At 39.2% G+C, this 25,395-nt stretch overlaps 4 protein-coding genes and 2 non-coding genes across 6 annotated transcripts in view; 2 read left to right on the forward strand and 4 right to left on the reverse strand.

Moving 5' to 3' along the window:
• Positions 1-600: 600 nt before the first annotated feature.
• Positions 601-5,741, reverse strand: LOC125235014 (NADH dehydrogenase [ubiquinone] iron-sulfur protein 5-like). The gene is made up of 2 exons (XM_048141464.1): positions 5,460-5,741; positions 601-739 (listed from the first exon to the last, which is right to left on the reverse strand). Exons 1-2 carry the CDS (start codon positions 5,676-5,678, stop codon positions 650-652), a joined length of 309 nt encoding a protein of 102 aa, XP_047997421.1. The 5' UTR covers positions 5,679-5,741; the 3' UTR covers positions 601-649.
• A 690-nt stretch (positions 5,742-6,431) lies between these two features.
• Positions 6,432-7,571, reverse strand: LOC125234820 (NADH dehydrogenase [ubiquinone] iron-sulfur protein 5-like). Its single transcript, XM_048141227.1, has 3 exons — positions 7,480-7,571; positions 7,098-7,316; positions 6,432-6,602 (listed from the first exon to the last, which is right to left on the reverse strand). Exons 2-3 carry the CDS (start codon positions 7,308-7,310, stop codon positions 6,513-6,515), a joined length of 303 nt encoding a protein of 100 aa, XP_047997184.1. The 5' UTR covers positions 7,311-7,316; positions 7,480-7,571; the 3' UTR covers positions 6,432-6,512.
• Positions 7,572-7,677: 106 nt separating this feature from the next.
• LOC125234819 (activating signal cointegrator 1) lies at positions 7,678-19,696 on the forward strand. The gene is made up of 12 exons (XM_048141226.1): positions 7,678-7,838; positions 8,004-8,128; positions 8,560-8,748; positions 9,656-9,774; positions 10,306-10,454; positions 11,499-11,662; positions 12,147-12,328; positions 12,924-13,093; positions 13,852-13,973; positions 15,367-15,463; positions 18,372-18,469; positions 19,551-19,696. Exons 1-12 carry the CDS (start codon positions 7,771-7,773, stop codon positions 19,637-19,639), a joined length of 1,572 nt encoding a protein of 523 aa, XP_047997183.1. The 5' UTR covers positions 7,678-7,770; the 3' UTR covers positions 19,640-19,696.
• On the forward strand, positions 13,381-13,582 carry LOC125235043. The gene has a single exon (XR_007178042.1). It is a non-coding gene; the product is annotated as a small nucleolar RNA U3 (small nucleolar RNA).
• Positions 18,785-18,986, reverse strand: LOC125235044. The gene has a single exon (XR_007178043.1). It is a non-coding gene; the product is annotated as a small nucleolar RNA U3 (small nucleolar RNA).
• Positions 19,697-20,475: 779 nt separating the features above from the next.
• LOC125234472 (adhesive plaque matrix protein-like) overlaps positions 20,476-25,395 on the reverse strand; it is a 71,056-nt gene continuing 66,136 nt past the window's right edge. Inside the window, exons 3-4 of the mRNA XM_048140728.1 lie at positions 23,615-24,329; positions 20,476-23,511 (exon numbers count right to left, since the gene is read on the reverse strand). Of these exons, the coding sequence (XP_047996685.1) occupies positions 20,888-23,511; positions 23,615-24,329 (3,339 nt within the window). The 3' untranslated portion in view covers positions 20,476-20,887. The remainder of the gene's footprint in view (positions 23,512-23,614; positions 24,330-25,395) is intronic.

The raw sequence follows: 25,395 nt of genomic DNA on the forward strand, positions 1-25,395 counted from the left end.
CTATATACAAATGATGATTTTGAATCATAAATATTGAATAAATTGATGGATTTGATTTATTTTCATGTTTTATAGTCGGTATTTTGTTAGTGTTGGTGTGGTGAAAAATTTTGTGTTTCACTCGGTGGCAAAGTTTGTTTAACCTTCGGGCCTTGATACCCTCGCAACGCTCAAGATTCCACTTTTTGAACCACTCGCTACGCTCGCGGTTCAATATTGGAATATTTCGCTTGCTCAGGTATCAATATTGGCACGTGCGGTTAAACAACTATTTTGCCCCCTTGTAAAACAAAATAACTATTAACTTAGGTTAAACTTTTAAACATGCGTGCGTGTGTGTGTGCCTGTGTTCATGAATAATTAATTAGTGAGCGACTTCTAAAACTCGAATATCGATGTTTCAAAAAAAAAATCTAGAAAATTTAATTTAGAAAATCCCCATATAACAAATTTTAGCGAAATCGTTAGAGCTGTTTCCGAGATCGATATATATACTTACTTGGCGCGATAACCCAAAATGAGTTTTGGCCTCCAACACAACAGCACGCCATTGAAATTATCAAGAAAAATAAGATTTTTTTAAACATACCCGTATATTTCCATAAACCTCTGCCAAATACCTAAATACACAAAGAGGTCCGTCCATAACTCAGAAACTGTCTATCTTAGGCGTCACGTATCGGCAATCTCCTTTCAGTTTCCCCTCTGCTATTTGTCGTTCACGTTCGGTGCGCATCGCCTGAAATAAATCCAACATAGGTACCTGGGCGAATCAACTTTTTAACCGACATTTTTGGTGTCTCTGGCGTTACTCAAAATGTCTCTGGAGTTACCAAGAAATCGAACTTCTAATGAACAAAGTTTCAGTTTATTGGATTTAATAGTTAGGGTTATGTTTTAATATACAGGGTAAAGTGAAAAATACCAATAAAATTCATTATTTAAGGGTGAAATTTCACAACTATGTTAAGAATGTGCGGACAGATTTGAGTCGGTCAAAAAGGTGATTCGCCCACCTAGCACAGGTACCTAGGTATACGCAGTTGCGTACTTACTACCTACCCAGATGGAAAAACTTGTAGAATAGGGAACTTGACTGTACTTAAAATAATAGTACATTACTACAGAGGCCGGGACAAAGGGGGTTGCCGGCCGAAGACATATAGACCTGAGATATAGAGGGATAGGTCTGAGGCGGGCAACCCCATTTCCCGCCGAGGTATGTATAGTGCTTTTCTCAAACATGGTATGAAATAAATAAAGTCTACTGAAAATAGTAACTTTGGATGGCTGTATCTCCTAAACGTTGCGTCGTAGCGCAAAAATAATCGAATTTTCGTTCCCCTTTGATACCCTGTATACGCTTATAAAAAAACAAAAAGTAAAAAAAAATGAAAAATTTTTTTTTGTATGAAAACGCACCCAAAAATCAAATATTGTCTAGGGCCCATTGCAGTCGGCACGTCTATAAAGCCCCTTATAGTTTTTTTTAATTGGCTAAATACCTGGATGTTATGTCACAATTATCTGTGTTTGGAAATTAAAAAAGAGGACTTTGCCGGCCTTGGCCTGCAAGGTTTGTATGAAATTCCATTATCTATCAATCGTCCTAGCCGCACCTGCAACATCATACTTCGCTGCCAATTATAAGTGTGCTACTCTGCGGCGGCGCCACCATAATGAAATTCAACTAATTATATGTTAAAATGATGTTCGTAAGACGTACAGTATGTACGTATAATGTTATGACTGTACCTATAGCGGGAAACGAAATAATGGGCTTTTATTGTGGCGCCGCCAGGGAGCATACTCTGCAGCGGCGCCACTCAGTTCTCATAGATAGAAATGACATCATCTACTTTTTTCTCATGGGAATTGATGTACCAATGCTGTTTATTATGTACGTATTGAAAAAATCACTATAACTTAGTAAATGTATGTACTTTCAGTAATTCCGCATTCCGCTTGAACGGTATGAGCTAGTATGTAAGGAGGTGTACCTACGGGTAAGCGAGAGGGAGATATGTTCCTTCCCGCTCGCTCCCGCGCTCGGCGCGTTTCGTTCTAGGTTTTAATAATTATTATTAAATTTATGCCCCTGTTGTACACTTTGCTTTTCACTTCGATTGCGAGGAATTAATTATATTTTTCTCGGCAATTTACACCACGAAATTGCCGTGAAGCGAAAGAGCATAATAGGTACATAAGATAACCAATTCCCGCCAAGTTTTTTTTCAACATGTGATCAGAGTTTCAGACGCTTGGTTTTTTGCCAAGTCAAACATTTTTTAAACGGGAAGTAATCGAATCCTATTTTATTTTATTTACTTAATTTAATGACAGAAAATACGGAATTCTAATAAATTATAGCAAAACTAAAATAACCTATCAAAGTTTTGTCACCTACACAATTTTATTGCTCAATAAAATTGTGCATCCTTTTCTATTGCTATAGAAAAGGATGCAAATAGTTTTCTTTGTTCTTATTTACTGACAGATTTAAATTGTTTGACAGTGTTTACATAATGTAATTTTTTTTAAAGAGAGTATTATTTTAGGAATCATAGTATATAAATATAGTATCGTTGGCAGGTATTTCTGTATAAGTATAACAAAAAAAATTCGTTTTCACTTCTCATGCTCGAAAAGTGCACCTTTATGTAGTGCGAAGACGACATAAAATCGCATTTTACATTCTAGAGCATAAAGTAGGTACAATTTTCTTCTAAGGCCGGCAACAGACAGTCTTAAAATTCATAATCTTAAAAAACAAGAGTGTGTGTGGACAGTCGCGAAATTATATGTAACTCCGTGCACTCGATCTGATTTTTGTACTGATTATGACTTTATCGAATTATGAATTTTAAGACTGTCTGTTGCCGTGCCGGCCTAAGACTAAGGTAATCGGTCTCAAGAGACAAACAGTTAAAACATATTGCAAAATTTTATTGAGCAATAAAATTGTGTAGGTGACAAAACTTTGATAGGTTATTTTAGTTTTGCTATAATTTATTAGAATTCCGTATTTTCTGTCATTAAATTAAGTAAATAAAATAAAATAGGATTCGATTACTTATCGTTTAAAAAATGTTTGACTTGGCAAAAACCAAGCGTCTGAAACTCTGATCACATGTTGAAAAAAAGTTGGCGGGAATTGGTTATCTTATGTACCTATTATGTTCTTTCGCTTTACGATAATTTCGTGGTGTAAATTGCCGAGAAAAATATATAATAATAATTCCCCGCAATCGAAGTGAAAAGCAGTGTACAACAGGGGCATAAATTTAATAATTATTATTGAAACCTAGAACGAAACGCGCAAAGCGCGGGAGCGAGCGGGAAGGAACATATCTCCCTCTCGCTTACCCGTAGGTACACCTTCTTACATACTAGCTCATACCGTTCAGGCGGAATTACTGAAAGTATATACATTTACTAAGTTATAGTGATTTTTTCAATACGTACATAATAAACAGCATTGGTACATCAATTCCCATGAGAAAAAAGTAGATGATGTCATTTCTATCTATGAGAACTGAGTGGCGCCGCTGCAGAGTATGCTCCCTGGCGGCGCCACAATAAAAGCCCATTATTTCGTTTCCCGCTATAGGTACAGTCATAACATTATACGTACATACTGTACATCTTACGAACATCATTTTAACATATAATTAGTTGAATTTCATTATGGTGGCGCCGCCGCAGAGTAGCACACAATTATAAGGCACATAACATCAATATTTCATACCATGTTTGAGAAAAATATTTTTCCCCTCACTAGCTCGGAAACACGTGTTTTGTCCTTTAATACCAGCGGGTAAAAACGCATTTTATCCACTAGTGGGTAAAGTAATTTGACCTTGAAAAAAGTCAAGTTAACTGCTTTAAAATTGATAAAAGTAGGTGAATCTAGTAATAAAGGTGATTTACCACCTGTCACCTGTGGAACTACTGGAAGCAGTGATAAACGCATTTTTTTGCGTTGTAGTTTCCTCGCTATAGTGAGGGGATAAGTTTTGTGTTACACTCGGGCGCAAATGTATTTTACTCCTCGTGTGTTAAAAAAAAACTCGCAAGTTCAGGATTCTATTCTCGAACCACTCGCTTCGCTCGTGGTTCAACTATAGAATCCTTTCACTTGCTCGTTTTTCAATTCCACACTCGGCGTTAAAATACAACTTTGCCCCCTTGTATAACAAATAACTATTTCACCACACCAACTGGTAAAGGCTTACTTTGCTATAGCTAAACAGATAGCAAAATTGCATTTTATCCACAAGAATGCAAAGTAATTTCATACAAATTTTAACTTAATGTATTAAGCTGGCTGGTAGAATTTACCTATAAATTATGATTTTGAATCATAAATATTGAATAGATTGATGGATTTGATTTAGTTTGATGTTTTATAGTCAGTATTTTGTTCGTGTTGGTGTGGTGAAAATTTTTGTGTTTCACTCTGCGGCAAAGTTTGTTTAACCTTCGTACCTTGAAATCCTCGCTACGGTCAAGATTCCACTTTTTGAACCACTCGCTACGCTCGCGGTTCAATATTGGAATCTTTCGCTTGCTCGGGCATCAATATTGGCACGTGCGGTTAAACAACAACTTTGCCCCCTTGTAAAACAAATAACTATTATACCATGCACGAAATGAAGCATCAGATGTTCCGTAGTCAACTAGGAACCCTTATAGTTTCGCCATGTCTGTCTGTCCGTCCGTCCGTCCGTCCGTCCGCGGATAATCTCAGTAACCGTTAGCACTAGAAAGCTGAAATTTGGTACCAATATGTATATCAATCACGCCAACAAAGTGCAAAAATAAATAATGGAAAAAAATAATTATTAGGGTACCCCCCCTACATGTAAAGTGGGGGCTGACATTTTTTTTTATTCCAACCCCAACGTGTTATATATTGTTGGATAGGTATTTAAAAATGAATAAGGGTTTACTAAGATCGTTTTTTGATAATATTAATATTTTCGGAAATAACCGCTCTTAAAGGAAAAAAAAGTGCGCCCCCCAGCCCCTCTAACTTTTGAACCATATGTTTAAAAAATATGAAAAAAATCACAAAAGTAGAACTTTATAAAGACTTTCTAGGAAAATTGTTTTGAACTTGATAGATTCAGTAGTTTTTGAGAAAAATACGGAAAACTACGGAACCCTACACTGAGCGTGGCCCGACACGCTCTTGGCCGGTTTTTTTTTACTTACTGAATATAAAAACAGGGTGGGGTATTGTAACTGAATCAATGGTTCTATATATTCGACATTGCTATTCATATCTTATTAGGCGCTAAAACCTTATCCATTGTAATATTTGTAATGTACGTAACCAAAATAACTTCTCTCGACTGGTATTTTTGCAAGAATCACCCCTATTGAAGTATGCAGTTCTACGATATATAAATGTATGTTCAACTACGGTTGAATTTTCAAACGTCTAATCTACTTACATAGAACCTCTTAATCTGCTTAGTTAGAGTATGACACTCCTTGAACTCATCAATGAGGTCCTTACACTTCCTCATGCCCCGGTCCAGGCCATACGCCTCCAGGCAATCCATCATGTCCATCTCCATGGTAGCGCAACGACCGAAGAGCTGGTGGGAAACCAACCCGCCGGTCAAGTCTGTGAATGGCGAGCGGAAAAATGGCGAAATTTGCTGAGCCATGGCTTAGAAAATCGTTATATTTATTTTCTAATCGATATTTTATATTCGAATAGTTAATGTTGAGAAAATTACGTTTTGAATTGGAACGTGACATTGATAATCGTTGTTTTTTTTTCTAAAGACAATGTAATGTAACTGGCTTAAATTAAAAATGTCACAGGAAAAAGGTTTACTGCTATATTTGTGCTGTTCTCAAGCAAAAGGTACCCCATTGTCGCTTAAAGCATAAGGACTTTAAAGACCAAACAAGGACGCTCTAATGGGTTTGTTAAGACAAGTGCAAATTTCGTCCTTACGGTTAGCGACGTGGTGGTGGCGACAGATGCTGTCTTTTACTTGATAAGGACACATTTGTTTTAGGAAGCCTCTACTGTTTAGTCACATAATAGGGGAACCCGAGGTTGCGGAATTTGCTCATATGCAAAAGGTAATACAGTGGTGTGAGTAAGATACATGTCACCAAGCTCTTATTTTAGCATGGATTCCATAGTTATACTTCCGTGGGGGACGTATTAAGAGTTCACTCCAGTTTTGCGACTTTTATTCTACGTGAGCTATTAATATCAAGACTTACTGTCAATAGATAACAGGAAAATGCAAGTATTTTATTCACCTTTCTTTGTGAAATCATAAAACCAAGTTTGCATTTTAATAGTTCATAATTTCATAGAAGTTGAATTAAAAGAACTTGCGTATTTGTGAAACTTGGTCCATACCATAAAGAAATTGACGATGTAGAAGAAAAAATACACAGTTTTGTTAGTACTTTATTTAATTACACTTACATGACCATTACAATGATTTGGATAGATTTACAAATTTACTAGAGGATGTTTAGAAGCTGTCTATTTTGGGAGTAACATACTTGTTGTCACCAGTGAGTTTTCCTTCCGAGATCTGCTTTTCTCTTTCTGTTCTCATAGCCTGGAAACAAACAAGAAGCTATAATTGAAACAAACAAGAACCTATAATTGCTAATAATTGAAGAGCAGGGATAAGAACAAACTTTAAAATTTAAGGGGTTTAAACTTTAAAATTTGAAAAAGTTCTGATATTGAAAATTGGTTTATATTTGGTTGTTTTTTTTTTGTTGTTGAAATGAAACTTAAGAATATAAACAACAGTAAAGTATAAAGTTTTCTTTTCTTTAATTTTGACCAGGAGTAAATTTACAAAAACAACAGTGTTAGCATTCTCAGAAAAATATCTCATTATTATGTTTTTAGATTGAGTAGGTATTACTTTGGTATCCCAAAAAGTAAAACTTTCTGTACCTGACCTGGATTTGATTACTAATAAGAATTTTAAATTATATTATTTGAATATCGTTCCAATTGCTTAACCCGGTCAATCATTTCATACTTGGTCATAAATGTCATAAGTTTATTACAACAATGATATGTGAAAACGAATACTTACGAAGAACCTCTTGAACTGCTTGGATAAAGTATGACATTCATGAAAGTCCTCATACAGGACTTTACACTTGCTCTCCCCGCGATCCAGGCCGTAAGCCTCCAAACAGTCCATGTACCTCATCTCCTCTTTCTGGCAGCGGCCTTGCAGCTGGTGGGAAATCATGCCACCAGTCAAGTCCGTCATTGGTGTGCGGAGGAATGGAGAAAGAGACATTTTGCTCTGAAATACATAAAAATGTTTGTAAGATTAAAGGTTCGGAGGTTATAAAATTACGTAAACAAAATATTATTTTTATTTTTCGTGGTGAATGAATTTTCTTCATTTATTCAATTTCTGGAATCTCAACGTAAAAACTTCTATGCAAAGTAGTTCACGTAGGTACCTTTAAATATTTAAATTCGGAATAAAATCAAAGGAAAACAATTTTGACACTGGCTGATTTGACAGCTTTTTTATAAAATGCCGTTTGAGTAGAGGTTTATCACGCTTCTTTCAACGCCATCATACAAAAAAAAACAAAGAATTATCTTGAATAGCTTACTGTCAGAATCAGCTGTTAACTGACATTTTGTGCTATTGTGGCATTTCTGTAATTTGAGTTGTTTGTAATGTAGATAAAATTATATAAAATCAAGTTTAAAACACCTTGTAAAAGTGAAAATAAGTTTCTAAAATGGATCAATGGATTGGTGAGGGCTTGTCCAGAATATTGGACTTCGAAGTACCCGGAGAGATGATACAGTAAGCGCTCACCCTATTTCATATTTTTCAACTAATTATTAATTTGTCTAGAGATATCATATGAGACTAAGCACTATAACACTACAACTGATTTTGCTTTCAACACAACTGAAAACCCAAATACAACTTTATCCTACCTTACTACTTCCTTTAATATTTTTGCAGGTTCATTTTATCAATCCAGAATGAGATGGATTTGAAGGAGCACATGAGTACTCTGCTAGATTTCGACAATCCCCAGCATAAAAACTTCTTTCTTGAATTGTCTAAGAGGAAATTTCCAAGTAGAGGTAAGTTTTTTGCAAAGTGACTGATTACTGTTAGATTGCACAATATTTATTTTAACATATTGGAGCCGTGTAAATCACAATATTTTCGTCATGTTATGTGTCCCAGATGTGCATTTATAATAATATAACCTTTTTTATTTCCATGAAAACTCATACATTTTTGGGGCTAAAGTAATGTATGATCTTTGTTTTTATTTGAGCCATGGATCATGTTTGGGTAAAGGCCTCCTCCTTGGCGCATCCAATCTCGCTTCTTCCGCTTACAGTAATTGCTTATATTTTGGAACATGACATCTCTGTAAGGAGATAATGCTTAAAGGAATACATTTGAATACAAACAGCAACATAAAACTGATAAAACATACAATTACAAAATAAAGAAGTATGCCAACTCAATCAGAGGTAATCAATTTTTAATATAATTTTTACAGGAGGTAACCCAGCACCGAAACAGCAAAAGAAGAAGATATCGAAAAACAAGCAGCAACAAGATTTCATCAGCGCAGAGGTTCCGAAGCCTGAACCCGCCCCGGTCGAGGATGCCAAGTCTAAGAAGAAGACTAAGTTCGTCAACCTTTACTCGCAGGAGGGGAAGAATGCTCAAGTTGTGCTATTGAAAGGTCTTTATTTTTCTATTTTTAAACCCCAACCGAAAAACAATGGGTTGTTATAAGTTTGACGTGTCTGTCTGTGGCATCGTAGCTCCCGAAAGGATGAACCGATTTAGATTTAGTTTTTTTATTTGAAAGCTAAATTAGTTGGGAGTTGTCTTAGCCATGTTTCATGAAAATCGGTCCACTATGTCAGGGGTATTTTCAAAATTGGAATTTTTTGTAGTTTGTACTAGTAAAAAAAAAAATTTAAGTCTAGGCTACCTATTTATTTCTTAGCTTGCCCTTAAATTAGGTGATAACAGCAGTTCTCGAAAAGTTTGTACAAAAATTAAGGAAAAAGTTAAATTTGGTTTTATTAATTCCTATTTTGTTACCAAGATTTTGTTGATGAATTGAGATTTTATTAAGTTTTATTTCGTCATTAAGGTTCTCTAGTATCTATATTTTCTTAATTATAACAATTAACGTGTATATATCATACGAAAGTTATTCACAAAATAGGATCAAATAAAATTTGCTGACGTGGCTATGTACAAAGTTGCCGGGAACTGCTCATAACTGTTTTGGTGCTGGGAAGCAGCCATGTTGCATGCAACAAGCATGATATTCAATAAAAATAGGTTATTATTTGAGGGTAAGTAGATTTGATCCCAACCAATCCTGCATCATATTTGAAATCACAGAGTCTAGAAATGCTATTACCAAAGAGTCCATGAAATCACTACATAGTATAAAACAAAGTCGCTTTCTCTGTCCCTATGTATGCTTAAATCTTTAAAACTACGCAACGGATTTTGATGCGGTTTTTTTTAATAGATAGAGTGATTCTAGAGGAAGGTTTACATGTAGGTATAGTACCCGTGCGAAGCCGGGGCGGGTCGCTAGTTATTATAAAAATATATTTGACTTACAGGGCGGCACCATTGCGACTGCCAAGCGTCTAAGCATGAGTTGATCAACAACTGCCTGCAGTGCGGCCGGGTTGTTTGTAAGCAGGAGGGCTCTGGTCCATGCTTGTTCTGCGGGAACTTGGTAAGCTACAAGAGTCCTATAGCTTAGCATAGTAAAACGGACGTTTATAAATCGCGTGAGACTGACAGAAAATTACAATGAGTAAGATACAAAAAGAAAAACATCGTAATAACACGCGCGAATACGAAATTCGTAACTCGTGTCGATTTAAAACATTCCCTTCGGTTGTGTTTAATTTATCGCCACTGGTTTCAAATTCCCTATTTTCCGCACTTGTATCCGAATGTACCTACTATTTTCTATAAATATTTTCCTCACAATCAAATCACAAAGTACAGTCGCCGGTATTAATAAGTGATGATTTTTGTTACCTTGTCGCTTTTAATCGTTTGACAATTTCGTATGACATTTCAAACACAACGTTATAAAGTGACAAGGTACAGAAATCCTCACTTATTTATGCCGGTGACTGTACAGTATACCTCTTGTGCATTAATGCCTCATTTTGCCTCTGAAAAATGCATCACATTTTACAGTAAATGTATGATCTATTGTTATCTCAATGGTTAATCTCCCATCTCGCTCTTTCAGGTGTGCACTCCCGGTGAACAGAGGGAGATAAACGCCAAGACGAAAGCGAGCGCGAAGCTCATGGAGACTCTCATGGAACGGAACCGGCCTAAAGGCTGGGAGGCAGCCATGTTTCATAGAAACAGACTTTTAGAGTTTGACCGTACCAGGTATGTTTTACTATTTTCTGTCTCACTCCTTCAAGTGTGCATCTTAGTGGATTAGAGAGAGAGAGAGAGAGAGAGCCAAGTTTATGGATACTCTCATAGAGCGTAACCGGCTTAAAGGCTCGGATGTCGCCATGTTGCATAGAAACAGACTTTTAGAGTTTGACCGTACCCGTAACTATCCATTCCTTCCAGTGTGCATCTCAACGGAACAGAGAGAGAATGCCAAGCTGGAGGCTCATGATATAAATAGATTATTCTTCTCTTTATTTGTTTTAACTCTTAGGCTAGGGTATTTAATAATATGATTATAAGAGTAAAATACAAAACCAGTTACAAAACAATACAAAATGTATAAACACATTATAAAAAACCTAACCTAGGGTGCCGCCAGCAGCGGGGCAGGGCCCAAGCTGCCGGTGGTTAGGGCTGCAGAGAGAGGAACCGTCGGACTATCCGCGCCGTGTCCAAATAGATTTATTATTAAGTTCGACCGTATCAGGTATGTTTTACTATCTCCCGTCTAGTTTTCTCAGGTGTATGGATATGTTTCACTAGGATTAGTGAAACACTTTTACAGCTGGTACGTCAAACAGTAACTTTACGATACAAGTGCAGAAATTAACAAGTTTTAGAATTAGGGATAAATTAAAACACGACTGAAAACACCCCGTGTAAGTATGGTCACAAGGAAATAGAAACTGAAAGATACCTATTTCAAATTTAGAAACACCATGCTGTAAAAATGTTCGAACGGAATACGCGGACCATCGGTCACTCCGGCATTCGACAAAACAATGTGGGTGGCTGGTGGCGGGTCGGGGCGCGAGGAGCCTTGTGATGCAGGTGGGGAAAACGGGACTACCAACATCGCGGCGGTGTGACGCCGGAGCGACTTACAACGAACGGTGGCGCCATCTATCGGTTCCATACCACGTCTACGACGTTCCTCTCTCAATTTAAAGACCTCGGATATACAAACGGAACAAATAATAACACACTTTCCGCACTTGCAATGGAATGTATTTTTTTAAATTCTGATTTCAGTGAACGTCGTACGCGCGTGACAGACGACGATAGCGATTATTTCAACTCTGGCAGCGTCTGGCTGAGTGCGAGCGAGAAGGAGAAACTCAACCGCTACCAGCAGTCTCTACACGACAAGAAACACGCCAGCAGACTGGCCAAGAAGATGACTTTCGATTTTGCCGGTCAGTAAAAAAGAAAAAAAAATGCTCAAAGGCACAGGATCCCTGGCAGGCAATTATGGTCACGCGATAAATGATAAAACATCTGACCGTCCCTATCGCACTATTTCTAAGTGCGATAGGGACGCCCAGATGTTATATGCCTGCTAGAAAGGGGTAATTCTCTCGATTTCCTAGGTCTCTTTCACATGGAGTACGAGCTTCCTGCCAGTTACAAACAGTTGCTTGTTTTAGGAACCATTGTTACGAATGTGAAATGGGGAAGCTTCAAATCAAATAATGTTGCCTGTAAATGCCTATACTTTCGATGACTACGATGTAAATCGTAGTCTAGAGCCAAAGTAACATTATTTTTAACGATAATATCGTTGGGTTTAGATCACTTATGTTGTGGAAGTCTAATATGGGCCCGCCAACTTTCATACCGTACGGTATCTCCATAATTTATTGATCTATATTTTATTTTTTACTATTATATACTTTTCAGGTCGTCAGATAGTTGAAGACAACACAATAGATTACGATGTGGACCAGGAGCGCATCCACGAGATCACAGGCGGCAGCGGGAGCGGAGGCGGCGGCGGGAGCGCTATGTTCCAAGCGTCCATGCAAGTCGGGGTCCCTTCTGACAGAGATGTCGCTCCGGGAGTCAATGCGCCTCTGCTACAGGTCCCTATTTTAGTTTGTCATTTGGTAGTCGAAAAAGTCCTAAAATAAAGGCTAAATAGAAAAAGATAATACTGCAATTCTGCAATTTGGGGTACCTTCATTCACAGTACAGGTTTTTAAGGTCGTTTTGTAAGGTCCACTTTTTTAATCGAGAGTGTTATCTGTCAAAGTAGTGACACATCTCGGACACTGGCGATGAAATATATGAAAGAGGCGCGTTCCTAGCACACATTTTAAGCTCGTGTAGGTGAACGCGCTTACCATGCTTGTATGAGTGAGATATGACAGGTCGACTGTTCGCGTTTTTGACAGGCGGTAACTGTGAGGTAACTAAAAGGGGGTGGGCGGCACTTTCAGCGGGGAGCGGGAGTGGCCATACTGTACGATAGTACTCTTTATTATACTGTGGTAGTAATTAGGTTAGACAGATCTTAATTTCTTAAATTATACAGTTCAAGAACCCACTGAAAATCACCAAACGATAAGTTCTGTCAGTTCGGCATTGTCACTTTTCACTGCTAACTGAGAGGCTGTCACCGGCGAACTGTTAGTATAATTTTCAAAGTTGTTTTAATTGAACGTATTCCATTTTCAGTTCGACGAATCAGTCCAAAGCCAAGCATACGCGGTAGCAGTGAAGACTCCAGGCTTGGACCCGAGTCAGAGTCGCATCCAGGACCCCGAGATTCAGGAGATGAGCGACACGGGACGCTGCCTCTCTATGCACCAGCCCTGGGCGTCTCTGCTGGTTGAAGGCATTAAAATGTAAGCGGATTTTCTTTAAATAACTCTGATGTTTCTTAGTGAATCGATGTGGCCGTGTAAACCATGCCAAAACCAGAAGGTCTTATGTTACACGCGTTACGTATTAACATACGACGTTTTGCCACACAACATAACCCGAGTCGCCCACGTGGTGCGCACATGTCACAAGTCCAAATATCCCGCTAGATGTCGCTGTACCGTCCGTCGCGCGTCCATACAATATTCTACATCGCGGTGTTAAGATTTTTTACGGAATAATGACCCGATTTGAGCGAGTAGCGTTCGACAAGACCTTACTTCATAGGATCATTTCTATAGTAAGCTCTTCACCAGGCTATCACAATACGTGAGCTGACCCCATCCACGAAGATGAGTCGTGGCGCGGTGCCCTGAGCGTGAGAGAGGCGGTGACTGTCGTCACCAGCCGTCGATGATCGTTCACTTCCCTTCTCGGAGGGAAGCGTGGGGTACTGTCGCTGTCTGAGTGGCTGGTTTTTAAACCTATTTATATCAATTAAAAATTCATCATTTAACAATTTATCGAAAGTTTATAGAACTCTTAAATTTATAGATTGAATAATGTTGGAAGAAGGAAATCATAATTTCGTATTTATTCATGTCTTCACGTACTGCTTTTCACATCAGCATCACGTATGACAGTTATGACCAAATTTTCTATTCAAAATATGTATTTTCCATTTTATAAAATCTGGGACCTTCATGTTATTGTGTAAAATGTCATAATCATTGTATTTCAGGCACGAGGGTCGCACCTGGTACACTAGCCACCGCGGTCGCTTGTGGATCGCGTCGACGGTCAAGCCGCCCGATCAGGACACCATTCGAGCCCTGGAGAACCAGTACCGAGTGCTCTATCCAGGTAATGTACAAGGTGTAATTAATAGATTGCGTGTCTGTGTTAGTATTCGGATTCAGATTCAGATGATTTATTTGCCATTACAAGTATAAATACATGCAAATATAGTTACAAATCATACTCTAAGTACTTACATGCTAGGATTACTTATTCTATGCTGATGTACAAGATCATGAAGTTGTCCATTAAAATAATGAAATTATTACATATAATGTCATGTTACAAGTTACAACTAAATAATTACAAAAAAAAAAGTCAATAAAGATTAATTAAGAGCATTAGCAAAATATTCATTAATTGAGTAGTATGGCCTATTAGTAAAATAATCCTTTAATTTTCTATTAAATATTCTGAAATTTGTGCAGTCTTTGATGTCATTACTTAGTTTTATTCGGTATAATGTTCTAAATAGTTAGGAACTTAAATTGGACTTGCAGTACAGACGGTGCTTTTTTTACGCACTAGTGCGAGAAGTGGCTTATTTCTTGTTCGAAACTTCAGAGAGCCATTTGTACTGAAAAACGTAGTACGATACCCGTGCAAAAAGAAAATTCGTAATCGATTTAAAAACACTCCCTTCGGTCGCGTTTTAATTTATCGCCACTCGTTTTCTAACTTCCTTTTTTCCGCACTTGTATCGTAATGTATGCATGAATGACTATAAAACTTGACCTGCCGTATAGAATAAAAAAAATGTGTTTAAAAGGTCTTTCCAATTTGTCTAACTGAAACTCGACACCGAACATGCTCTATACCTATTACCTACTATTATTGTACCATTATTGTAATACTTGTCATTTACATTGAACTTAGTTCCACGGTCTTCCAATTTTTAAATAAATTTGAATTTACGTTTCACATTTTACTTAACGAAAGAGAAGAACGCGATGCACTTTTGATAAAAAACTGGAAAGATTAATTAATATACTCGTACCTTTTATTGAATGTTCTATTATTAGATTAACATCTACTGGCGCCATCTATTGGTGACCCTATTTTGTTGATCGGTTGGATTGCCCGGTTGTTAAACGAATCACGGTATAGTTTACTTCTGAACTAAACATACTCCATAATATGGTCTAAAAATATAATTTTTAGAAATTTAATGGTTTGGATATACCTACAGTTAAGTGCGTTCCTTATTTTTTTACAATAAAAGTTTGCAGACCATTTAACATATAAACATGGACGGTGAATAATTTAAGAGTGGAAACTTGCGAAACGCCTTAGGTAAAACTTGAACAGTTCAGAGGCCGTGAGTTCAATTCTAACCCAAGGCAATAGATTTTCCACTTTAGCAATTATTCTAAGCACGATAGACAAAAGTACCTCCAACAAATCACAGATGGCGCCAGTGGTCTCTACGTTAATAAAGTTATTTTTATTTTGTCCTCAGAAAAGAACTTCAAGTTTCCGTCGTTCTACCCCACGGGATGTCTGCTCGGTTGCGTGAACGTAGACGACTGTCTCAATCAAGAGGAATATCAGAAAAAGTGAGTTTATGCACAGAAAAATGTTAAAACCTCGTGAACTATCAATCGTTTGAAACAAATACCTTGATATTTTAATAACTAGCTTTTTCCCGCGGCTTCGCTCGCGTTAGAAAGAGACAAAAAGTAGCCTATGTCACTCTCCATTCCTTCAACTATCTCCACTTGAAAAATCACATCGATTCGTCGTTCCGTTTTGCCGTGAAAGACGGACAAACAAACAGACACACACACTTTCCCATTTATAATATTAGTATGGATAGCGGTGTAAGTCCGTTTTCACATTACCCGATCCGATATTGGATGTTGGAAGGATTTCAATGGAAAAATCCAAGATGGCGCTTGTAATATGTAACAGAGCTCTGCTTCTGCTTCCGTTTCTGCGGAACTTCCGTTTTGTTTTACACATCCGCTTCGGTTCCAGTTCTGTTATTTTTCAAACGGAAGTTATAGCGGATGTCGAAAGCTAGCGTAACGGTGGGACATGAGCGGCGTACATCAAAGACCAACAGGTTTATACCTGTCATTCGCTCATCTCTCCGCTGCCACGTGTTGCGATACTAAATATCAATCGCTTCATTCGATTTTCGCGCCAATATTTTGTCCTGTCCACCTAGTTCTGTAGCGAGTGAACAACTATTCAGTGGTGCAGGGCTTATATCTACGATCCCCTTAGAAGCAGACTGCAGGAAGATAAAGCTGCCAAGCTTTTGTTTATTAAATACAATTTACCTACCTACTTCTTTTAGAATCACTTCATTTAATTTAAAAATTTAATTGTGTGCTAACAATTACACATATAATAACTTTAACTGGTTAGTTTTGGATTGTATTATACCTAACGGGTAACTTTTCTTTCCGTTTCTAAAATATTTTACGGCATAAAAAAGGTTGATTATTCTTATGTGATTTTTACTTTTTTAGTGAGTAAACAACTAAGGTGATTTTAATTTTTGGATTGTATAAGTAATATTCCAAGCCAATTCTTAGTTCATGAACACCTAAAAGTTCTAGGTAATTTAGTTATTTTTGGTTTATGTAATACCTATGTGGTATTTTTCTTTTCATTTTTAACATCTATAAGTTCCGCTTCTGGTTCCGGTTCCGCTTCTGCTTCCGTGAAACTAAATTCTAAACTTCTGCTTCCGCTTCCGCTTCCGTTACATCGCTTGTAATATATGGGATATCGGTCATACATCCGATATCGGATCGGTTAATGTGGAAACGCACTAAGATTTACTTATAATACTATTTCATAATAATAAATACAGTATCAAATATATAACACCACAGTTTCATTTTTGAATGGAAACTTTGTAAATATTTACTAGTTTCGACAAAGTGTAACAGATGTCGCTAGTAGTCCTATTGTTGCGCAAGCGTTGTATGTAGTCAACTAGTCATAGGTATACAAAACGTTGCGCGTAGGCATACAAGCTTTTTCAACACTCAAGTAGGATATTATCACAGAACTAGATTTAGATAGAAGAAACAAGTTCATCTATTTGTATAGACGGGTCGGGCGTGTCAGATTTTGTACTAAAGTTGCGAATAAAGACTGACACGGATAGTGGATTTTACTGAGTTCATTTGACACGCTAAGTAGATACGTTTGCTTGATCTATGGTATAATAATATGACATCTGTGGCTATTATGTATTTTTAAAAAGCTATTTAAAACTGTAAAAGTTTCGTACAGTCGAGTTCATATCATAAGTAAGTGTATATTTCTTCCTCTTAACTCGTTGTTGTAATAAGGTGAAAAAATGTACACATATTTATGAACTCGACTGTACTAATTCAATTAGAGCTTCAATCATAAAATTATCTAGTGTATTGTTTTCAGTATTGAGATGTGCAATGCAAAAAGATTATTTGTATTTATTTATTTATTTAAGCGTATGGCGTATATTTTCAGACAATTAATATTATAAGTCGACATCCAGGTTACGCAACCAACCGATCGCGTCAGGTGTCAAATTGGTATAGAGATCCACCCACAGATTTCGGGAGATAGGTCATGCCGGGCGATTTGTATAGAATACGCCTGTCGCAAGGTCTGCGCAACCCACACAAAGCACCAGTAATTGTAAAGATAATGCACGCACACACCTAATCCACACACACTTGTAGCTGGGCGCTCCTATTGCGCAATACACGCGCATCATTTCAATGTATGTGTACACGCGAACGATAAGCGAGCGCGATCGCGCACGCACACAACGATAAATAGCGGGAACGCCTCGCCTCGTTTCCGAGAAAAATGTCTCACTGAGTGAATCGTTTTGTACACCGTTCATTGCGGCGCAAAACACTACACTGTTTACAATATGTTCCTTGTGTAGCCGCAATGTATAATGAACGTTTTAAAGCACAAGCAAAACGTAAGGTTACATGGTACAACTCGGAGTATTACGTTGAATTCGTGTTTTATGTGAAATAAAAGGAAATAAATAGTATTTACCTATGAAATGTTATCCTATCGGCTTGTAAATTATTCAGGTCACTGCGATGTTTGCAAGTTATTATTGCACACTTCGGCATTTTTGATAAAACTCGTTTTTCGTCGGTGAACAGCGCGCGTGTACACTCGATGACAGCGGACGGCGAACTGGCGGCGGTGTAGGCCCAATGGGCCTACATCTGCGACCAGGCCGCGCGCGGCTTGTCCTCTCTATAGAATTTTTTCCTCTGAGGATCCACCGGGCTGCCTTGGAAACGTCTCTTAGGGCATCGTTCGACTATGTGCTGGGTAGTTTGATCCTCAAGGCCGCAGTCACATAACGGACTCTCGTTCCATCCCCATTTGTATCGCATGTGATTGCATCTGCCATGACCCGTGCGAATTCTATTTAGGCGGCACCATTATTATTTGTATTGAATTGTATAATCGACAAAAGTTTGTCTGTAGGTACCCGGATGGCGAGAGCGATAGTCCCTACGTGTTCATCTGTTCCAACCCCATCAGCCTGAGGCTCCGCTTCCCCGTTAAGGGTCAACACAAGATATGTAAGTACAATACATAATTATATACCATTCCTGTAAGGGTAGGCAGAGACCACGAATTTCTACTTGCTACGATCAGAGATATGTACGTGACATTTCGCATTTTCACTGTTGCCGTAGCCAAAGCTTACATTCCATAGACCGAACGTGCTTAATGCTTTCGCAATATGTTAACAATCAGGCCGATCATGGCGAGGTTGTGGGACTACATTGTGATTACAAGTTTGTGTAGTTTTACATTTGTCCTGATTGCTTAAAAAGTGCCTAGACAGGAAATTTGGTAGTGTTTAATGTGTTCATAAAATGTTTAAAAAACCAGCCACTCAGACAGCGACAGTACCCCACGCTTCCCTCCGAGAAGGGAAGTGAACGATCATCGACGGCTGGTGACGACAGTCACCGCCTCTCTCACGCTCAGGGCACCGCGCCACGACTCATCTTCGTGGATGGGGTCAGCTCACGTATTGTGATAGCCTGGTGAAGAGCTTACTATAGAAATGATCCTATGAAGTAAGGTCTTGCCGAACGCTATTCGCTCAAATCGGGTCATTATTCCGTAAATAATCTTAACACCGCGATGTAGAATATTGTATGGACGCGCGACGGATGTAACAACGACATCTAGCGTGATATTTGGACTCGCGACATGTGCGCTCCACGTGGGCTCGCGAGTTATCAATGACGACCTTCATCAGTTATCACTGTAACGTGCAATGTTAAAACGCCATAAGTCAGCGGCAATGGTATTGAGATATGTCTTTATGGTTTTGATTGGAATTAAAGTGATTCACAACAAGGCCGAACGCGGACCATCGAGTAATAATATAACATAATAAATAGATTTCATTTAGAACTTCTATCGTTTCGTTAGAGGAAATATCACACTGGTTGCGAGATGCGGTACTTTTTGTGCCTATATCGAAATATTAAAGGGCCATATGTACTGAAAACTTCGTAAAATACACGTGCGAAGAGCAAATTCATAAGTAGTGTCAATTTAAAACACTCTTTTCGGTCCTATTTTAAACCCGTTTCGAACTTCTTCTTTTCCGCACGTGTATCGTAATGTATTTTTTTGTTCCAGATGCCTTGGACAAGACCATTCACTACGCTGCCGTGAAAAGCATCCAGAAAATGGCAAAACAAGCGGCTGAGGAAGCTCACGCCGGCTAACGTTAGTTTTTCATCAAATTATACGTTTCTTATTCAAATAAACGCAAGACATTGTTATTGAAATAATTTATTTACAACATAAACAACTAACAGTTCAATATAATAAGTCCTACACACATAGTTTAACAGTGAACAGTAACTCATCTCTTATAAGTGAATCTTGAAAGATGAGCTACTGTTTTTCACTGATCTAGCTCACACACACACACGCTCACTATTTATACAGTCAGTTTATAAGACACACTAGTCCATTCAATTCTTTGAAATACTTAATTTTCTTATATCTATGAATTTTTTAAAGAAAAAATACTAAATTTTTCATTTTAAACATCCAATAAGGATGGGAACATTGATTTGAATATTGTAATTAAATGACTGAGTCATCTTAACATTTAGTTCAACGTTTTAAATTTTTATATTCACGATTAAACTGTACTCTGATATCAATATATCACTTCATAAAGAATATAATTATGTTAACACTTACATACTTATATGCAAACATGAGCACCGACATTTACAAATATATTAAAATACATCGATTTTTGGGCACTTTTCAAGGGATTTTGTCATTTAGCACCACAGTACATCTGTATACTTACAATTAGTCAACTACCTATCAGAGTTAGTAAGGACAATAAATAATAATGTTTTCAGCAAGCAAAAACATACTTTATTGTCTACATAGAGTTCAACGACACACGTAGGAATAGAATAGAGTGCTGCGTTTCCACTTTTGTACGTATATCGACTCTATATCAACACGGGAAGCATGGTCGCGCGATAGACGATAAAATAGCAGGCCGTCCCTATCGCACTATTTGTAAGTGCGATAGGGACGGCCTGATATTTTATCGTCTATCGTGCGACCATGCTTCCCGTGCAAGTCACATAAAGTCGATATAAGTCCCAAAATAAGGAGGCAGCCGTAGTTTTTGCTTGGTGAAATTACACTTGGTAATAATATAAGTAGAAACATTAATAAATGCAGCGCTATTTGTAAAAGTCTTCGTTTGAGAGTTTCACGAGTGGGATCAATTTTGCCACAAGCCAGGAAGAGAAAACCATATTTCATGAACGCGACTGTCTTAACAAATAGCCATCATGATGAAATATCAACAAGGACTTATGGCGTTGTGAAACAATACTTCAAAAGCCTTTTACAACTAGTCTGTCTTGTAAGAGTAAATCTCGCTTTGGCAGTGGAAAGGATTTGGTTTGTGAAATTACCTAAATATAATAGGAACGTTACGATTCCTTCTTTTGGTTCAATTGTGGGAAGAAAGCCTCGATCGGTAGGATAGGGTCATCTGTCGCTATAGTGAAGTAACTGGGCACTCTTCTACTACTCTGAGACACCGTTTTGAACATGCCTGGAGTGTTGTAGTCTTTGCTCGCCGCTAGAGTTAAATCAGACACCCTCTTCGAGTGCTCAAATAAATGCTCAATAGGATCGTGGTGTTTCTTGTCGGCGATTTTCATGATGGCACTTTCGGAGCGTGTCCTCTCTGAAGTGATGTCGTCTTTGTGGTCTGTTGTAGTTTCTGTCACGCTGACGTCTTGTACTGATTCCCCGATTTCGGAATCTTTTACCTTTTTCCGGATCGGTCTTTTGTGGCTGACTGTGGTAGGGGTTGTGGGTTCTGTAGCTTCCTCGGTGGTTGGCCTCGGCCTCCGGGACCCGTTGCGGATGCGAGATGAGATCTTCTGCGTCGTCCCTTCTGTCGTTTCTACTGTGGTCTGCCTCACTCTGCTGGACTGCCTGGTGTGCGTCTGCTCTGTTTGGTCAGGGGCCTCAGTGGCGTCGCTCACCTTGTGTCTTGGGTCTTTAGGCACAAATTTCTTTCTCTCAGTATTGGTGTCATTGTCACTATTATACCTGTTTTCATTGTACGGCCTTCTTTGGGGGAATCTTACTTTCGGCGCATGCTGGGTATCTGCAGATTTTTCTGTAGTGCTTGTAGTAGAGCTGAGGCGATTTCTGTAATCTTTTACGCTGAACCGAGGCCGGTTACTTTCATATTTATTCTTCAGTCTAGGTCTTAGTACTTTAACGGGAGGGTCGGGTGTGGTCTCGGCTCTGGGAGTAGTGGTCGTCGCTTCACCTGTTATTTCACTACTAAGTGACTGAGTAGTGGTTTCCCTATGACCTCTAACTGGTTCTATTTCAACGTCCAATGGCTTAAGGTCTCTATGGAACGAGAAATTCTTGTCAGGTCTGGTAGTTTTAAGAGTGTCGCTTAAACTAACTGCTATGTCGCTGGTTGGTGTGTCCTTTTCATCCTGTTTGTGTGTGTAGTCTGGCGTCTCACTTTGTGCTTCAAACGGGTTTTTGGTTACTTTATGTTGCGGTCGTGTCGCTATCTTCATTATTGGGGACTCGTTATTAGAATCGTAGTCCCGGTAAGATTGTGTTGTAGTCTCGTATCTTTCAGTGGTGGTTAGTGGTCTACGGTGGCCTAGTTTCTTCTTGGCTATGGTTGGATACGTGGGGGCGATGGTGGGGAGAGCGCTCGTTATTAAATCGTCGTTCACGCCGGGAGTGGTGAGGTTGTACTGACTTTTATATTTAGATGGTCTGCGAGTGAAAGCCTGGTATTCGTCGCCGGCGTCAGTCGTGGGCGAGGGTTCGGTTGAGGATTGAACGTATTTAGCCGTGCTAGATTCTTCCCTGTGGTGGATGTTGGCTAGTGGAGGACGACGCCTTCGGTTCTTGATCCTTTTCCTTTGCTTTTCCTTCTCGGTTGGCGGCACCGTGCTTGGGCGCTTAAAGTGCTTGTTGGGTGGAAGCGTAGGCAGAGGCTCAACTAAAAGATCGTTGTTTTCGTCGTTGCCTGTAGTAGTAGTGGTGGTGGTGGTTGTCGTGGCGGCTTGGGTGCTGGATGGCTTGTACGCCACCGTTGGCTTCTTCATTCGTCTCGGCGGGCCATTGTCGTCGTACGAAGGAGTGACTTTGTAGTAATAGTCTTTCAGCTTGTGCTTTCCTATAGGTTCAAAGTCGTCGCCTAGCGGCCTTCTGCTTTGAGATTCGACGTTTCCGTCGTAGCTCAAAGAATTTTCGTAGCCTTTTTCGCCTTCTGTTACGATGGCGAACTCTTCGGGGATCGGCGTTGTTTCAGGCTTAAATGAGGAGTCATAATACTGTTGCTTTGTGACCGCTTCGTCGGTGACTTTCTGGTTGTCGTAGTCGGGGCTCGCGGTCCACGGCGCTTTAGACGAGTGGGTGTTAAGTTCGTCAGAGTAAGTTTCCGTTACTTCATAAGTTGCTCGGAAAGGAACAGAATTAGGTGTTCCCTCTAAATGACTCGGCGGGTTTATGTACTGCTGGGATACTTCCTGGTTGCCGCCCTCTGCAAAACTATCATGGATTTTGTGTTTCTTCTTTTCGTAATTGGCGTTAATCGTTTGCTGGTCATAATAATTTTGTGCTTGAAGGTTCTGTTGCACCGGGTATTGGAAATCGTTGTAGTAGTTTGCTAAAGTGGTGGTTTGTACTGGGTTGTAGGTCGTCACTTTGTTGTAGTCTGAGCTGTATTGTTTTGAGAAGGGGTCCTGTGGGCTCGCTTTGAAGCCGCCCTTATTGCCCGCGTTAGGGTCGATCTTTGGAGCGGTTGATACCTTGGGTGCCTGTGTGGGGACATTCTTGTTATAGTCAGTGACGGCTGTTCCGAAGTGTATTTGGTTTACGGTCGACTGCAGCTTTGGTGCAGTCGTTGTCGGGTAGTAATTTGGAGTCTGCTTGTAGTTGGGGGAGTAGCTGAACGAGTTGAAGATAGTCTGTCTCGTCGGCTGTTGCGGTATGAAAGTCGTCCTAGTCGGGAACCCGGGGGACTGTCCTTTAACGGATTGCACGTTGAATGGGCTGAACGTACCTGTAATTTAAAGAACATTTTTGTAATAATTTGCCAAAACACATGTGATCAAAGCGAGCGCATCATGTACTTTTCCCCAGCTTTTATTTAGTTTGAGTCTTACCAAAAATTCGCGGTGGGAACGAGTTGTCTTGGAACGTGTAATGCGAATACGGGTTGACGGGGATCTTCTGACCGGGGAAGTTCTGCGCGAAGCTCTGCGCGGGGAACTGCTGCTGAGCCGTCTTCACTTGCTGGCTGATGGCTTGTTGGGCAGCATCATTATCCGGCAGCTTGTACACTTCAGGCTTATAGATCTCAGTGTCACTGGACGGTTTCTTCTCTGGTTTTGAGAAATCTACAGGCTTTGGGTAGATATCGAAGGGCTTCCCAGTTTGGTACTGATATTGGACAGGTTGAACATGCTGGATCGGCTGCTTAAATTTCTGCGGATATTTTGTGAAAACTGGTCTCGCAGCGTAGGGGTTGTGTGGGTTTCTGATCAGCACGCTGTCTACTGGGAAGTTCTGGATGTACTTGTAGTGGGTGAGGCCGTTGTTGTAAGGGTTGTGGTAGGAGTTGATAGGTTGATTGAGGGGGGGTTGTGTAGGAACCGTTCGGAGGGTTGTGGGGCGGTAGGACTGGGCTATGGAGGTGAGTTTGGTCGCGTCGCGGGTGACGAGCGGGCGCGCGGAGGAAGCATACTGGTCTTGTACGGCGGTGGGTGCGGGGAGCTTGTATGTAGGGGGCGCGTGGAGTGGGGCGGTGCCGTATGCGCCGTACACGAGGCCGCTGGACCCGATCACGGGCCGCCAGCCGCCTTTGGACAACGGGAGAGCCTGGAAACAATAGATATAAGGTAAGACACAAGGGAACTAGAAAGTGGTTTTAGTGAAGAAAAAATAATTTTGTGTGGTTGTGCAGCCAGTAGGCAACAGGGGCACTTTTACATGTCAACTATTACAATAAATAATATGAATTCAACTAAAGTACAAAGCTACTATAATTGAGAGATGTATAGAGTCTCTAAATGTCAGAGTACATCTTAAAATTTAACATGATGAAAAAAATATACAAATAACTAAAATAACTTTAGAGTTGTAAAAGACTCTTGGTGTCACAACTAAAGATAATAAATATACTTAATCAATATTTTTCCTTAGAGATGTATATGGACTCTAAAGTCAGAATGAAAATAAACAAACAAGGATCGAACAAAGTGCCTCAATGTATAATCTTACTTAAAAATGAATGCATATGTCATACAAATTAAAAGTCCATAGTCTCATTGGCAGTCCATAAAAATGGTTTGTTACTAAGTAAACAATTCCACACAAATCTTTTACCCTATGATTTATCTTCATTGCTATTTATGGACGCGCAGAACGAAAGCGTGATCGCACACCCATGTTACTCGCCTGATGGAAAAAGGTCGTTACTTTAAACAAGATTCTAATGTAGTTAGAACCTTTCATGATTGTAGCGATAGTCTGAAGTCTCGTGCAATCTCAATCATTTGCAATAACGCAATACGATTTGTCACGGAGCTGCGGCGGCGGCGGTGTGCCGTACCGCAGACCCACCGGGAAACTTGTTTTTTTTTTTTATAAACAATAATAAATAAATAAAATTTGTTTATTTCCAAGAAAATACAGTCATGTATAGGTACAATTCAACTGACTTCCACACTAGGCAGATGCCTGTCCCGTTATATATCTATGCTTTCCAGAGCAAATAGTTTTTTTATGATATTTAATGTAATGAAATTGAATGATAATGTAATAATGTATGTAAAGTCAAATGAAATGAAAAAAATGAAATGAAATATTTATTTAACATAAAGATTTACAGACAATTAGTTCTATGGTCCCACACTAGGCGAAGCCTGTCCCGTGGAAACCAAGC

The sequence above is a fragment of the Leguminivora glycinivorella genome, chromosome 16, assembly GCF_023078275.1.
Source record: "Leguminivora glycinivorella isolate SPB_JAAS2020 chromosome 16, LegGlyc_1.1, whole genome shotgun sequence".
In the NCBI taxonomy this organism is placed as follows: domain Eukaryota; kingdom Metazoa; phylum Arthropoda; class Insecta; order Lepidoptera; family Tortricidae; genus Leguminivora; species Leguminivora glycinivorella.

Bases quoted from the DNA above. Each gene is read 5' to 3' on its own strand.
- LOC125235014 (XM_048141464.1), bottom strand. From the start codon at position 5,678: ATGGCTCAGCAAATTTCGCCATTTTTCCGCTCGCCATTCACAGACTTG. The intron at 740-5,459 runs GTAAGTAGATTA...GATTTATTTCAG, and splicing joins AGCAGATTAAGAGGTTCTAT to GCGATGCGCACCGAACGTGA.
- LOC125234819 (XM_048141226.1), top strand. From the start codon at position 7,771: ATGGATCAATGGATTGGTGAGGGCTTGTCCAGAATATTGGACTTCGAA. The intron at 7,839-8,003 runs GTAAGCGCTCAC...ATATTTTTGCAG, and splicing joins GTACCCGGAGAGATGATACA to GTTCATTTTATCAATCCAGA. The intron at 13,974-15,366 runs GTAATGTACAAG...TTTTGTCCTCAG, and splicing joins GTACCGAGTGCTCTATCCAG to AAAAGAACTTCAAGTTTCCG.
- LOC125234820 (XM_048141227.1), bottom strand. From the start codon at position 7,310: ATGTCTCTTTCTCCATTCCTCCGCACACCAATGACGGACTTGACTGGT. The intron at 6,603-7,097 runs GTAAGTATTCGT...GTTTGTTTCCAG, and splicing joins AGCAGTTCAAGAGGTTCTTC to GCTATGAGAACAGAAAGAGA.